Source organism: Argiope bruennichi, chromosome 8 (assembly GCF_947563725.1).
Source record: "Argiope bruennichi chromosome 8, qqArgBrue1.1, whole genome shotgun sequence".
Classification (NCBI taxonomy): domain Eukaryota; kingdom Metazoa; phylum Arthropoda; class Arachnida; order Araneae; family Araneidae; genus Argiope; species Argiope bruennichi.
Genome location: NC_079158.1, coordinates 118,278,550 through 118,296,192, shown reverse-complemented (window position 1 = coordinate 118,296,192; position 17,643 = coordinate 118,278,550). Strand labels below are relative to the sequence as shown.

At 28.0% G+C, this 17,643-nt stretch overlaps 1 protein-coding gene across 1 annotated transcript in view; it reads left to right on the top strand.

Annotated features, from left to right (window-relative positions):
• The first annotated feature begins 1,041 nt into the window (after positions 1 to 1,041).
• The window catches only part of LOC129981333 (barH-like 1 homeobox protein), a 73,807-nt gene continuing 57,205 nt past the window's right edge, over positions 1,042 to 17,643 (top strand). The window contains exon 1 of the mRNA XM_056092127.1: positions 1,042 to 2,434. Within this exon, the coding sequence (XP_055948102.1) occupies positions 1,888 to 2,434 (547 nt within the window). The 5' untranslated portion in view covers positions 1,042 to 1,887. The remainder of the gene's footprint in view (positions 2,435 to 17,643) is intronic.

Below are 17,643 nucleotides of genomic sequence, written 5' to 3'. Positions count from 1 at the left end.
TTCGCTGTATAATAAATTTACTTTTTTATTCGTCAAATAATTCGTCTTTTTTATTCGATGAAAACTATACAAATATTAAACAGAATCCCTCTTCTTTATATTTCAACAATGGAAAAAAATCACACGATTAAATATTTGTTGGAACAATGGAAATGGTTTAAATTTTAGGGCAATAAAATATTTATTATTAAAAATTAGGCAAAAAAAATGTTAATTGCCAAAATATAGAAAAATTTTACACAACTATTGAATCGATATAATTGAAAAGATATTCTTTTTAATTTTAAGATGATGTAAAAATTATTTTTATCATGTGATGTTTTTGGAAGCTATCGAGGGAAAACTCCAAAATTAAGCTTTATTTTTAATTAACTAAAAATTGCTCCGAGGGGCATATTTTTACCCTTTAAGATAATATACGTCAAATTTGCTAACTGTAGATCAAAAGTTGAGTGATAACGCACTCTCATCCGTCTTTATCATTAGTAGAGATATATTCGAGTACATCTTCCTTATAAATCAAATGAAAGAACAAAATTAAATTTCTCACAAATTTGGTATAAAAAATTCCAAAACTTCGGGTTCCTCAGAGTGGGCCCTTATTCCTTTCATATTTTGTATTATAATTCAAATTTTGGACAGGAGAAGAAGCCGTGAACCCTTGCTAGAGTTTAATACAACAGACAATAATCAGAAATAAAAGAAAAGATTATCATGAAAATCAACAGAGGACGAAAATTCATATCGCACGCTTCGAATACCACCTGCCAAACGATTATCAGCCAATAGAGGTGCTCCATCACCTTTGTTTCTACCCCGTTACGTGTTCCATTCCTTGTTAAACAAAAAACAGTCCGGAAACATGCTTTGCTACCTACTGCCGCTGAGGGGCGCTGCGCTACGGTCAACCCCTCTCAGCATTACTGATCGCAGGCCTACGGTTGGTCGGCGCGGGGTCCACTAACTGGCCTTCGCACGCGTGACGAAACACGAAGAGGGCTGGAACAGGGAGGGTACTAACTGTTCCGAAGTTTTCAGAGTGCGAACACAGATCGTCGCGTTTCGCCCCCACTGGAAAAAGGACGCTTTTGTTTCTTCCGTGCATCCCACAAACACGTTCCATCTTCACACGCGCTGTTCCTTTAGTTCTGTGATTCGGGCTCTGGTTACTGTTTTGTTTTGGTGATTTGTAACAGATATAAAGTGATAATCAGTGATTCTGTTAGTGATCGGTAGTGTTTGAATATAGCATTGATGGTCAACGTTTCAGAAACTGGATAACTGATTGTAACAACAGGTGTTCTTTAATTTTTATTTAACTTTCTGTGAACATTTCGTCGAAATAAGTAGGCAACAGCAGGCACTAGATTCTCTTGAATCTTGGACCTTCAAATCCAAGAATTATTTATAAATAATCAAAAAAGTAAGTGAGTGAGAATTTTTTGAATATTTTTTTTACCCAAAATTTGAAAACCCAATGCTTCAAAGAACATTGATTGTTCCGATACTGATTTTTAAACTGTGACTGATAAATATTGAGCATGATTTGCTGCTCATGAAATGAAATTTTTCAACTGATTCAAGATTTTAACATAGACTATCTAACATAGGTGAAAAAAATTGTGTTGTGAATATTTATGGTGTCATCAGCAATTTCGTACAATCGACAAATTTGCGTTTTGACTACAGCTTGATTTGAAAATTAATTAATATATATTTAAAAAATATAAATCCTTTTAATACCAGCAGAACTTTGATAACTGAATTATTTGAAGAGAATAGAGAGAGCCCTCAACTGTTGTGAGATATACTGAAGAGAATAACAAAAATATATTCGCTTCACTTTCATCATAACTTTGTGAACAGTTTCATGAAAACATAAAGGAAATGACAGTTACCATGTCTCTCGACAAAAATACATCAGCGAAAGAATCCAGTGAACTCGCCGATCAGCCCACAGACTTGAGAACGAGAAAGAAAGACGACGAGGATGAAGAGGCAGACGATATCGACGTGACGAGCACCGAGGTCAACCCCGCTCCATCCTTTTTAATCCGAAACCTCATCGACAACAACAACAGAGAAGAAAACCACGCTTCATCTTTCCGAGCCTACCATCCCCTTTTGCACCCTCCACTTCACATGCTCTATCCCCATCAGCCCCTCCACCCCCTGTATCGTTTGGACGATCTCCACCCAAGCTCCCAAGAACTCGTTCGCAGCCATCCCCGAGAGGCTGGGAGTGATGTGGACGATGTTGAAAATTCCTCAAGGACTTCTCCAGGGGTGGAAGGGGATGTATCAGGGGATGATGAAGGGAGGGCGAGGTTCAAAGACGATGAACTGGACGATGAAGACAGAGATGAGGTCACGTCTTCTAAAGGAAGTCACCATGCTTTGGATTCGGACACTGAGACTGTCGGTCATCATATGGGTAAGTTGGAGTTTATTTATAATTAAATTCCTAAGCTTTGAACTATCCAAAAATACAAGGACAGCTCATTTGTTATGCTTAAAATGTTTTCCATAACACTTTCTGGTTTAAAAAAGTATCAAAATCGTCAGAAAAATCTACCTAGAAAGTGTAATGAATCTTTAAGCCTCAGAATTCTATCAGACTTAAAAACTATTTTGATATTATGGCTGTCGATCTGTCTATCTGTGAAGAAGATAGTTCAAAAACACTATGAGCTTTAAGAATGAAATTTTGTATATTGCCTTTACACCAGAATTGTGTATTTGTACTAAATTATGGACCGAAATCTTTTAACGTGTAGGGGAGAGTCTATCTGTCTATGCCTGCTTGTTCATTTGAAAACGATAATTAAAAAACGCAATAAACATAAACAGATCAAATTTCGCATCATACTTGTCACAAGAATCGATTCTTTTCAGATTTTGGATCAAATCCGTCATAGGGTTGACTGTCAGCCTATTTCTCTATTCATGATTATGCTAACAGAGTGCGTCGAAGACGTTCGAAATTTGATCTTGAAAATTATTTGTAACATATATTGCAAAAATGCATCACATTTTTCACCCAATGGATCAAAGAGAAGTTTAAATGAATACTCAGATCTTTTCACGGTATACGAAGCTTAACACAAAAAGTGCCGCTTACTTATGCATAAAAGAATGCCGAGGAAAAGTATATAATCTCGTTGTTACATACTTTTCAGCAAAAAATCTCATTCAAAAAAAGGTGCCGATTCTATCCAAAAAAGCGACAAAGATTATGGAATTGAACATAAAATTGAAGATTTATCATTATTATCAAAAAAAAAAAAAAATGCATACTCTTTCAGCAAAAAAAAAAAAAAAAAAAAAAAAAAATGCATACTCTTTCAGCAAAAAAAAAAAAAAAAAAAAAAAAATGCATACTCTTTCAGCAAAAAAAAAAAAAAAAAAAAAAAAGGCAACATTTTTATTTGATTATTTTATTAATTCAGTGCTCACTTTTAAGAGTCTCTAAATAGAATGTAAATGAACGCTTTTCTTTAATTCAGTGTATTGTTTACCAGAGTCCTAATCCAAAAACTTCATTATATTGTTTAAATTTTTAAAAATATTTAATATTTCAAATTAATTAAATACAACTTACGAAGCTTTTTTCAGCATCACAGCAATCTTCACAGAAAAAATTCCTGAAATCACCAATTATAATTCTTAGATTGTTCTTTCTTTTAAGAATAAACTAATTACACAGAAGAACTAAAATTACAGTGGTGTTAGTCGATGCATATATTTAATTTAATTCAAACTCTATGTTAAATGTGGGTCCAAAAGACCAAAAATTATAGATCCTAAAATGATAACACTACGCCATTATTTTTCTATTAATTTATTTCCTTTTGCGATACATTTGAAACAAAGAAAATGTGACTTACTCTGTTATAATTCTAAATCCTCCATATATTTATATCTTTTAAATATTTTTACGAATATTACCATAGAAATAGAAAAAAAATCACGTGACTGAGATGTTGAAAATTGCATCCTGCATTTTGAATGATGTCCTTCTGCCAGTAGATCGATTTATTATTAAACATTGACAACATTAAAATTAATATCGCCAAATGTGCTTACATTACTTCTGATATCACTTCCAAGTCATGGAACAGCTTGTTGCTAAACAATTTCTAAAAATTTTCACTGGTTTTTTTTTATATGAGACTGGAAATTCCACATAAAAAAAAATGCAATTTCTTATTGCAAGCTTTTTATATGTCTAATTAGAAAATGACACATGTAAAATGCAATATCTAATTCCTTTTCTTCATATTTCAAATTAAAAATGTCGCATATAAATTGCAACTGTTAATTCTCATTTTAGAAATTTCATTTGTCCAATGTTTTATATGTAGAATCAGAAATATAAAATACAATTCTTCATTCTTATCTTTTTATATTTGGAATTAAAATTTGTACATATAAAATGCAATTTCTAATTCCTATTTTTTATAAATTGAATTAGAAATGGCACATATAAAATGTGATATTTAAATCAATGCTTCATGGTGACAAAATAAAAGTTTTATTTTTTAATTTTTTCCCGCTATTTTTAAAGAACCGAGTATTTGAAAGAAGAATAAAAGAAATTTCAACGAATTTCGCTAAAGCAGTTATTTCAGCTTAAGTAAATTTATTGCAAATTGGTTGATATTGAAATTGGTGCTATTTAGAATAAATAAATATTCTGATTTCTAAGAAATTTTAGTCTATTTTCTAGAACAAAAATTTTTGAACAGTACTGCGTAATCGTAATACTTTATCTTATTTCCAAAAATAAAAGAGCAATAGTTACAAGATTCATTTGCTCATGCATTAACAATATCTTAATTATAGAGATATGGAAACTTTGTTGAGTCAGATAATCAAAATGAATAAAGACACATTAAAGGGTAAGTGAAAATTCAAGAGGAAAGTGATGTTGATAACAAGAATTTTTTCCAAGTTTTATGTCAGAATAATTCAAATAAGTATTATGGCGTTATCTTTACAAAATCAAGAAGACAAAAGAAATATTGCTTTGCTATCAATCGCGTATATCTAAAAGGTAAAAGTCCTAAAATGGCTTTATCTAAAATAACAGCACTTATCATTTTAAGATGAAATCAATTAATGTTATTTTATTGAATTATTATAATTTTGATGCCCTTCTTAACACATTATACTAAACATAATATGTTAATATGTTTGTTAACACATATATAAAAAGAATAATATGTTAATATGTTTGTTAACACATATATAAAAAGAATAATATGTTAATATGTTTGTTAACACATATATAAAAAGAATAATATGTTAATATGTTTGTTAACACATATATAAAAAGAATAATATGTTAATATGTTTGTTAACACATATATAAAAAGAATAATATGTTAATATGTTTGTTAACACATATATAAAAAGAATAATATGTTAATATGTTTGTTAACACATATATAAGAAGAATAATATGTTAATATGTTTGTTTGTTAACACATATATAAAAAGAATAATATGTTAATATATATGCATATTAACACATAATAATGTTTTAACATGTGTAGAAATCACATATTAATAGAAAATTTAAAGAAAATAATACGCACATTAACACAAAATTTGAATAGAATTTAAATTTTGTGTTAATTTAAATTTGTATTCATTCAAAAAAAAAAAAAGAAATTTTTGAAGTGCAATCGAGAGATAAGATCAATATGAAATTAGTAATATCAATTGTGAGGTAAATCTGTGGGACTTGCTTATAATTATATGTATATTAAGAAATGAATAGTATTAAAATTATGCAAATGTATATTAGAAAGCTACAGAAGTCGAAACAGACCAGTGAAAATATATAAAACATAGTTTGTAATAGTAATTAAATTATATATTTAATAGCTAATATTATATATATATATATATATATATATATATATATATATATATATATATATATATATATATATATATATATATATATATATACTTTTCTGGCCTTTTAACCGCTTTAATAAGGCGTCATATTAAAAGTTATCATGTTATTAATTAAACAGTTCAAAATTATTTAACACTCTTAGTCTAACGTTTCTAATCTGTTTACCAACTTTTCAAACCTATTACATGCTTAGAATTGGGAATTATCTTTTTTTGACTTCATCGTATGCTTCCAAATTAGGAAGTTATTTATCGGATGTGGTCAGAAATTATTGTTTCCAATGTTATGAAATCAAAAATTGTTCATTGTCTTCATTTAACCATCTAAAACTTTAGTTAATGCTGTGCCTTGATTTTATAATTTTTTATGATAACTGGTAGAAAACAACTTTTACATAATCTTGAAATTAAAAATTTTTGCGAATAAGAATTAATTGCCGTGCAATTTTTTATCTAACTTTCACAATTTTTAATCATAGTCTTTATAACTTGCTTGCAATTAAACTTATAATTTTTATTGATCCAAATGGCAACGTATTTGTAATTAAATTTAATTTTAGAAAAAAGTACATGCTTTTTATTCTCTTAACAAGAATGAAAAAAGATGTAAAAAGAATCTTCGCAAATATGATCCGTTCTTGTAAGTTGAAATGGATTATATGTTTCAGAAAAAATCTCTTTCCTTTGACAGATTTTGTTGCAAGATACACAATACTCATCCACAGTAATGGAGTTAGAACAACATACAAATTTCACCCATATAGCTTGTTGCGGCTTTGAATTATTGCGTATGCAAATCAAACAATCAAACAACTACACACACACATAGATGTAATTCAAAAACTGTATCCAGGATGTCGAAATAGAAAAATTCAAAGATTAGAGGACAAAAATATCTAAATTCATCCAAATTAGAACAAACTTAATGACAAGTGGAAACAAACTTTTTGACTAATTGGAACAAACTTTTTTCTACATAATTTGAATGTGGAGAAACAAGAATATTTTGTAAGAGTGATATGGTATGTATGTATGTAATATGATTTTAGCAGCTACGTGACCGAAAGAGACTTTTTGAATGAAATTCAATTTATTTTACCATTTGCATTGGAAGACATGAGCGGAAGTGACAGAATTTTTCCCTTTAGTGAGTTAATTACGAGATCTTGAAGGGGATTTCTTTGACACGTGTCGATTTAGGAAAGGGAATCTTGGGTATCTTTTAAACTCCTGCGTAGGGGCCAGGGAATTTTATCCTTTCACTCGTGGTGCGGAAAACAAAGGAAAGGGAGTTTTTAGAGAACGTTTTGGCAATAATTAAGCTTAAAAAACAATAACAACTGGGATTTGGATTAGGAAATAAGAGAAAATTTTAGAATAAAGTAACATGGACTAATTTAAGATAAAAATTAGGAAATTAACTGAGATTTGAATTAAATTAAGTGATTAATAATATATACACATATATATATATATATATGAATGGGATGAAAGAAAACTCCTTCTACTTTCAGTTTCGATTTCGAATATTTAAGAACTTTGCATAAAATATTAAAGACATTAAAATTCCTCAAATCGTTTACTTAAAAGAAGCGAGAAATAATTCATAAAATGTACAGAATTCTAATAATTCATAAAATTAATTAAATAAATTTAATGATTCATTTAAAATTCAGTTTTCTTAATAAATACATAAGTAACACATTTAAAAGCAATATTTGATTCTCTTATAAACCAGTAAACTACGTGTTCATTCAATTCCTTTTTCAACAAATAAATTTTTGGAATAGCGTTTCTGGAAGGACTAAACTTATCTTTCACTTTTTTCACCATAGGAGATCTTAAGAATTAATATGTTGAATTTTTAATGTTGATAAACATTTGAGAAGCAGAACTTAAAACGGTAGAATATTTTATGAAAATTTATAAGCCAATGGCTTAAGGCATTTCAGTAATAATATTTTGTACTTCTTTTAACCGATTTGATACTTTAAAATTAAATGTTACTCTTTCAATTCGGTTTGTAATTTGGTATAGAACATTAATATATTATGGGTTTGTACTAGATAAATTTGTCGTAATAACCTTTTAGAATCCTTTTAAAATGTTAAGTGAGGATTTTCTTTTACATTCTCATTAATTTTTAATCCATATTTTTAAATCATTCTTTTAAATGAAAAATTACAAATAAACAGAATCAGAATAAATGTTAGATAAAACCCAGTGAAATAAACGATAATTCGCCTTCATTTCAGAAAAACAAACTCTAAAAGCAAAGAAAAAAGATTCTATAAGCAAATCAATAATGCAAAGTTAAAAAATTAGAAAACAATGAGTTTAGATAATTGCAATACACAAACATAAGGGATACTATGGAAATTTCTATAATAGAAGAATTTTTTTTAATTTAATAACTTTTTCCCGAATTTAATATTTTTTTCTTATATTAATAAAACAACTTTCGTTATTATCAGTAAATAACAATGAATAATTAAAAGCATAAATTCTATTGATAATTTAATTTTTAATTGATTCGATTTATAACTTTTTTTCAGTTCTTGGAACAGAATTGTTACTCTTTTTTTAGCCAATCAACATATCTTTACTTACAGTATTTTTACTTTATTGTTTGTATAGAATTAAACACAAGTTATCATTTAGATTTTCATTGGTGATATATACGAGGTTTATCTTCTCATCGTAGTTTAAAGGAAGTAATAAAACTTCAATGTATCTTCTCCAATTTAAATCGTTTGAAAAGATAAAGCAACACTATTTGTAAAATAGTAGAAGAAATTTTATAACAACGCATCATTATTTTTCCTGATCGTTTTATGAAACAATGAGTTGCTTTTCTTTGAAGCATATTAAGTCTACGCTAAATAATAATTCACGAAAATCGATAAGGAAATGATTTTGATATTGTTTTAAATTGTATTTTAACTTTGAAGTTCGCATTATTAAACAATTTTAGCTTCCACAAAAATTAATGATTTGAATGTTTACTTAAATGACAAAAAGTCTTAGTCTTAGATTCTATAAGTTTGACTAAAAAAATTAAGAATTTTATTCAAAGAATTAAATAAAATTTAAATATCAAAGCTATTCCACATTTTCGGGATTTCTATTTTAACTGTTTTGAGGTTAATCTTGAAGTCTACATATATTACTCCGATTCAAATTGAAAAGGAACAGTTATGTATCTTAATTATAATTTGAAATTGACTTGAACATAATTGATTATTTATTCGATTAATTTTTTTAGAATTTAATTAAATATAGAGTCATAAAAGCTCTACATATTCATTTTAAATAAAAAAATATTATAATTAAATTCAAACTCTTAAAAATGAAATCTTCAAATCTTAAAAGATAAACGAGAAACACGGAATTAACTTTTCTCATTGATATTTTTTATTTATTTTTACGGATGATTTATTAATTTTTTTACTATAGTTATTAGAGTTTCAGTTTCAAAGTTGATTCAAATAAAACACATTTTCATAGCGATTAAAAACATGGCAAATGATATTTTATTTTTTAAATAAATTAAAATGAAAGAAATGCAAATGGGTAAAATGTAGAAAACCTAGAGTTTCTATTTTGTTTATTTGATTTGATCCATTTTTTGGCCTAAATATCATAGCCAAACACGAACTGTGTTTGGATCATATCAAATACGATACGCTGCAATCGGTAAATATAATTAAAATTTTCTCAAAATGTCCAAATAGTTTTTCTATTCTTCATCACTAGGAGCGTGAATTTAATTGAATGGCTGCACCTTGATTGATAAGAAAGAATTCAGTTCTGGATTTCTGAAATTCGACATCTAGTGTAAGTTCCTGAAAAAATATTAACAGATTTCGTATAAAGGTAACTGAAATTAATTTTTTATATTAATTATTTTAACAATACTAGAATAAAAAAAATAAGACCAGATATCCTAGATACATTTAAATTCGGATATTTGGATATGTTGCTGCCATGGTTTCCATAATTCCACTGTTTGTGTTAATACTTTTTTTTCTTGCAAAATTGGAAAATGAATTTCCAGTTTCATATAATTTTTGTAAAGGATTTCATAAAAAAAATCTTGGTTGTAAAAACAATTTGGTAATTTAGATTATTTTATTTTTATTTTGGTTTCAACCAATAAATGCAGAAACGTTGATAAGAAAAAAAATGTTTTAATAAAAGAAAAATGCATAATAAAAATTTCATAATTTGATTCTTTAATTTTAAATTTCATAATTTGATTTTTTTTCTTACGACAGTTTTTTTTTCTCATAAATTTATAATATAAATTTATATAATCAGGTTACATTTAATGATTTCCAATAAAGTAACATATAACCAGCATTCAGTCTTAACAGGCATTGTGTGATAAGATGATGTACATCTCGCAGAATAAATGGGCATGAAAAAAGTGAATAACTTTTTCCATTATTTATGATGCTTTCAGTCAGTCAGAGAAAATATAAAAACTACCATAAAACATAGTTGTAAGAAGAATAATCATATAAATGAATAAGTGCTGCCAGTAACTTTTCAGGAATGATTTAGGAAAAAAACAGATGAAGTTTCTTTTACTGTTAATAATTTTCGATGATATGTCCATGTGCGAAAATAATGAAATGCCGATTATTTGATTTAACACATCATTTTTAACAGTTATGAATTATATTTGACAAACATTTCCCTTCTGTTTTCCGAAAGTAACACTCAATATTATTATTGCTTCAAATATCGGGTGTTATTACCATTTAGAAAACTGCAAAGAAAAACCAATGGAGGTGAATTCCTTAAAACTTTCTCTATCTTACCTTCACATCGTACTTCTTTCTTTTTCGGTAAATTTTTTTAAATTTATTTTTGTTAACTGATTGAAACCAAAAGTTGATACAAAACTACAATTATATGTAGATATGTATGATGTAGATATTTATAGTTTGCAGATTATGTAGATATTTGTTGTCATAACATCATGTACCAAATATGACATATTTAAGTAATTGCATTTTTGAGTTATCGCGCGTTTTTGAATTTGAGTTACATGTTTCTAGAAATACAGATGTTTAAAGTTTTTGACGATCAACTCCCTGTTGTGTTTGGTTCAAAATTTGACAAATATCAACACTATGGAAGCTTAATCTGTGTTGTACAGAGTATTATTTCTTCTAGTTTTAACGTATTAAATTACATTCGAACAGATGGACAGACAGATTTTCTCTGGAGGAATTTTGTTTAAAATTAGATAGAAATCTACGAATTTTTAGTCTATATGTCAGTCAATCTATAGTCTATATGTCAATAATCGGTTTTTATAAATACTAACTGGTCGTTATTAATACTAACCGGTTTGATTATTATTAATGATGACTGATTAGTATTAATAATAACCGATTATTCATATTGACCATAACATATATACCAAATTTCACCCTTCCAGCTCAAAGCGATGTTGAGCTATCTTTTTCACAGACAGACAGAATGCCTAAAATGTTGTTTTTCCGAACTCATAAAAGTCTAAAACGAGGAGATTCGTCAAAATTTTGAGTTCAAATTTTTTAGCGATTACAATACTTTCTCAATGCTTCGTATACGAGGAAAAAACAAACTGTGGTCATAACAGTGCCAAATGATGATCGGCCTTCCAAAAAGAGGGGAAACTAATAAGGCAAAGAATTTTTTTTTTTAAATTAAGATAAGTGCACAGTCTCTAATGAAAATGTAATTTAATCGCTGTTATATATATAAAAATTCACTTCCAATTTTGGCTCGAATTATTTTCGAATTATGAATGCATATAAAATACTGAAAAATATTAGTGATAATTGGTCTTTTTTACTTTTTTTAGGTTATTCATTTCCTTATATTCTTAAATACATGCCGATAATTGGCACTTTATTGACCATTATGTCTCCCATATAATGTTCTAAATAAGGGTATTATACTTCTAAAAACTCGATATTTAAAAATTATGGGTAGGAATTTCCCATTTATTTTTGAATGAGAGAAAAGAGATATTTGTTGAACATAATAATAACTGTTTTTTTTTCTTTTTTTCCTTAAAAATTATTAAATGATTTAATGCTACTGTTCCTTCCTGTCTTAATAGTCTTTCCTACTATTTACTCCTTTACTTGTGATTAGGAATGCTTTAAATTAAACCTACCCAGAAAATAGAGGAACATCTTCATTCTTCGGTCTATTCTATTTGCCTTTTTCCTTTAAATTAAGAAGCGAAAAATGTTAAATTCGGAAAAATTTGATTTTTATCGTTTCCCATGTTTTTTTAAACATAATATGTATTTATAATTCAATATTTTAACTATTATGTATACATAGTACAAAATTTCCAATTTTAAAACGAAAAATTAGATTGTGGTTAGCTAGATTTAGCATACGGTAGTTTCTGAAACACTACTTGTGTAAATGTAGTATGAAGGAAAAAATAAAGTAATGAAAATTGATGGAAATAATCATGTCAAATATGACAAAAAATAGTTTGAAAAGGGAAGTTCAAGACCTTTCATTAATATTTCGACTTAGTATTCAAAGACACTACACATTCACCGATATATTTAATTATAAGACTTAATATATAAGTCTAATTAATTACTACTAATAATATATTTATAAACCATTTATCTGGATTAATGAGCCTCCTGGAGGAATAGACGGATAATTGAATAATTGGAAAATAAAAAGTTGAATGCTTAGAAGAAGGGGGGGGGGAAGAAATTTGTTTATGATATGTTAGTTTAATTAATAATATTTAATGATAATGTTAATAATGATAACATGATTTATCAGTTAGTTTAATCGCTAATATAATATCTAAAATATAAACATTGTTTATGGTTTAGATACTTACATACTGTTTATAAATATCATTGCTTGTACAGTAAAAGTCAGTTGGTGTACTATCTGTACTTGTTTTCAGATTTGATTGTTAAAGTTTTGATTTTTTTTCGCTCTTTCTTAATTTAGTCTGTACAAAAACAGTGTTGTTTATAATTTAGATATTTGCTCATTTAAAAAACATAATCATTGTCTGAACATATCAGTAAAAGTCAGTTGGTTTGCTATCTATATCCTTTTCCATTTGGTAATATTTTGAATGTGCTTTTCTTTCTTTCTTTTTTTTAACCCCTAGTAGCCATCTAATTGATAGTAGTTCTACAGTACAAATTTTGTATGTTTTCATAATTTTTGAAATAAATGGAAAAAAAATCGTAAATTCTATAATTTAAAAAAAAATCAGATTTTTATTCTGCATCAGAAAAAAAAAAAATACAAACAGGAGAACCAAAATTTAACGGACTACTTAAAAGTTTGGCTGTTAAAAAAATCCACGGTCTTTTGAATAGAATCTGGAATTACACACTGGAAAACCAAAGTCTAAAGGACTGTTTAAAAGTTGGACTCTTTCGAACAGATTTTGGAATTGCAAACAGGAAAGCCAAAATTTAACGGACTATTTAAAAGTTAGGCTCTTAAAAAAATACTACGCTCATTCTATAAGGATCTGGAATTGAAAACAGGAGGACCAAAATTTAATGGACTATTTAAAAGTTAGGCTTTTAAAAAAATACTACGCTCATTCTATAAGGATCTGGAATTGAAAACAGGAGGACCAAAATTTAATGGACTATTTAAAAGTTAGGCTTTTAAAAAAATACTACGTCCTTTCGAACAGAATTTGGAATCGAAAACAAGACAACCAAACGGACTATTTAAAAGTTAGACTCTTAAAAAAATACTACGCTCTTTCGAACAGAATTTAGTTTTAACTAAGTAGCAAAAATGCTGAACGTTTTGGTACTCCCATCAACACATCTTCATCAATTCGTGAAGAAGGCACAACCCACTCCCCCTCGAGCCAAGTACGAATACCATTTCAACAACTTGGCAGAAAATCAGTGGCGTGCTACCGCGACGCGTGCGATCAGGCAAGCGTGCCCTAGTCCATCGCTTCAGCTGTTATGATTTGTAGACATTGAAAGGTTTGTCAACGAAAGGGGTGTGCGTCAACCTGATAAACGACAGCCGGCGATGATTTGTATGGGATCTTCCATGCTGGCTGACTCGCGCTTTCCAGCGGCACCGACTCGCATCGCACGAATCTAATCGTTCGTGAAGTTTTCGTTTTGTCGTCTTTTCATTTGCTTGGTCTCAATTGTTTAGAGCATGTTGATGTTAATATGTTTATTGAAATCTTGAACTGAGAAAAATGAGAAAAAAAAAAATCGGTATTTATCTTAGGAATCTATATTTTTTAAAGATGCATTTTATTTATTTTTTCCGTGAATAAAAAAAGAAAAATATTATTAATACATGGGAAATTTTTAAAGAACACTTTTGTAAGGAAATCTATCAAAAATTTGTAAGAAAATCAATCAAAAATTTATAAGGAAATTGTGAATACTGGTGTAATGGATAATAGCTACAGGAGTTGCGGCATTTTATGGCTCTAGACAGAGCACATTATGAAGCTCATCCCTGCCCTCTTTTAATAAATTGTTCAAGCTAATTTCCAATTTCGACTGATTTTAACTAAATCATTTTGTCAAAAATATTTATTATATATATTTTTTAATTAATCAACTATGTGAAAATGCGTATGCTTTTATTTGATTATTTATTGCTAATTACTTCTGGAGACCAGTTAGTTCGTCAGAAATATTGGTTATAGAATTATATTGGATTTTAAATAAATAATTTTTTAATACTTCATGACGCTGTCAGATTGTCTGACATTAAAGACGTATTATTTTATTTTATTAGAGCGGGTTATTTTAAAATCATGTTATTGTATTTCATATTTTCTGTCAGATTGTGTAATGAAACGTTTTAATGGAAACAGTCCCATAACATTACAGCTTTATCAAGAATATACATTCATCTTCTACATTCTAGGTTTATTCATCTTCTACATTCTAGGTTTCTTCATCTTCTACATTCTAGGTTTATTCATCTTCTACATTCTAGGCTTATTCATCTTCTACATTCTAGGCTTAATCATCTTCTACATTCTAGGTTTATTCTATTCATCTTCTATATTCTAGGTTTATTCATCTTCTACATTCTAGGTTTATTCATCTTCTACATTCTAGATTTATTCATCATCTACATTCTAAGTTTATTCATCTTCTACATTCTAGATTTATTTTATTCATCTTCTATATTCTAGGTTTATTCATCTTCTACATTCTACGATTTTGTAGATTTACTTTTTTTTTTCATTTGTCTTGTTACGCATATGTTAAACAGAATCCTTCTTTTTTTTTTTTTTTTTTTTTTTTTTTAGCTTTCGATAATGGAAGAAAATCACGAAACAAGATATTTGAGAAAACGATGAAAAGAGTTAGAATTTTAGGGCAACAATGAAATATATTGTTCGTAAATAGGCAAAAAAAAAATTTTTTTTAAATTGCAAAACTTAGTTAATTAAAATGACTTCTTTAAAAAGACAATTTTTAAAATGGTGTAAAATTCATTATTGTAAGATAATGATTTCGGAAATTTTCGAAAGAAAAACACCAAAGCTCATTCCAATTTTTAATTAATTAAAATTCTAAGTTAAATTTTTTTTAAATTTTGCTCGGAAATGCATATTATCACCCTCCATTAAATATATATGTCAAATTTGATAGCTATAGATTAAATGGTCTACAATGTAAAGCGCCTACACACATATACATACATTCATCTTTATTATTAATAGTGATGGCTCATGAGTGAGTGGCACGTTTGTTACAGTTTGGTGCTGTTATCTTCTAATTTTTTTTATTGTGTTGTATGTAAATAATTACCTATTCATTCTTTTGCCATGAGTGTAATAAATACTCTGAGTAATTTTTCTGTCATCTAATCAGGTGAATATGTAGCAAAAGGGCATATAAAAAAATGAAAAACACTTTTTAAAACCAATTTTTATTGAAAACAAAAAGTAAAAATGTTTTAATTTTAATTATTTTTATCACTAAATTTATAAGACTTTTTCCATAAATTTAGAATTTTTGTAACAATTTTTCTCAGATTCAGTATGAAACGGTCCCACTTGCATGGGGAGCAAATTAAAATAAATTATTTGCTTAACTGATAGTTAAATTCTGAAAATAATAAAATATCGTAATTTTTTTTGGGGGGGGGGGCGCAAGTGTACAAAATTTCAAAATTCAAACACTTCAGAAAATAAGATTAAAATATTTATTACAACGTTTCATTTTTTACAAACATGAAAAAATTAAATTAAATATATTCAATGAAAATAATTTTTACAAACACTCTTTTATAATTGAACTAAAAAAATAATTTTATAAAATTTTAATTGTTTTTTGCTTTTTAAACTTGAACGTGAAATTCATGTTTATAAATATTATTGATTTCGGAATCCCACTTTTTCTCAAATTTTCACTGCCATGAGGAAGCCTGTATATGAATAAATATTTTATTAAAGTAAGGCATTAAATGATAATTAAATTCTGAAAATATTAAAATAATGTATTGTCATCCAGAATATGTAAATATACAAAATTTCAAACCTCTCATTCAATAGGAAGTGAATGAAAAATTTATTACAAGAACTTCATTTTCATAAACCGGAAACCAATCAAATTAAATAAAAGTGTATAAAAACAGTATCTATATCATGTTTGTCTGAAGGGAATTTAAAAACATCCATTTTGTAAGAGAAACTACATCCTCTCAAAGACTTCCAATTGATACAGTATCTATTTCGGAAACTATTCTACAAGGGACAAAAAAATAAATAAAATACTACAACAATGGAGAGTAATTTTCCCTAAATAATTTGGTTACAAAAATATATTTATCGAATACTGAAAAGTTTTTACGTATCTTTCTTTTTTATTTAATGTTAGTAATTCAGCAAATTATCCACATAGAACCCATTCACCCGAGGATATCTAATATTCGAGTTTCCTTTCAAAACCCCATCAAAACAAGCTGTAACTATAACCGCGGTGAATCTGATACGCTACAACCAATAATCGATTCTCCTGATCCTCTCTATTCCCAAATGAACAAAGATGAGGACGATTATTTCAACGAAAATGCTCAAACAGTTGATTCAACTTCCGTCAAATAATTCTCAACAACCTGTTGAAGTGGACAGCGAAACTCAAATTACCTTAAAGAGTCGGGGAGTCCGAGCAGGCTTGATGCCCGCGGGCTCGTTTTTTCTCAAAGAAGTTGAGAAAAGGCAAAAGTGGTGGAAAAGTGTCGTGAGAATCGTCGCGCTCTGCTTCCGCTAGTTGGAAAAGTGTCATACCATTCCCACGCATTTTTAACTCTGTGTCACTTATTCCGCAAAATAAAAGCAAAGGTGTAACTTTGTTTTTGTTTGAAATGGGTAAGTCCGAAGCTGACTTAGAAATGCATCGTTGAATGCCAACCAGATTGCCAGGCGAAGGAAGTTTATGAGAAATAAAAATAATAACAGTAATAATAATTACATTTTCCTCCACTGAGTATCATTGATTTATAAACTGTTATTTTATTTTCAATTATACTTATTAGGTATCTTTATTTAACTTCAAATGTTTCATATTTGTAAATACAGAATTGTTCAGTGGAGCTTACATCCACTTCCTGAATATGATAAGAAGTTGAAATTTTGTGCACTAGCGTGATTCGCAAAACAAAGCTTTATTTTAATAGTTTTATATCTTAATCAAATTATTT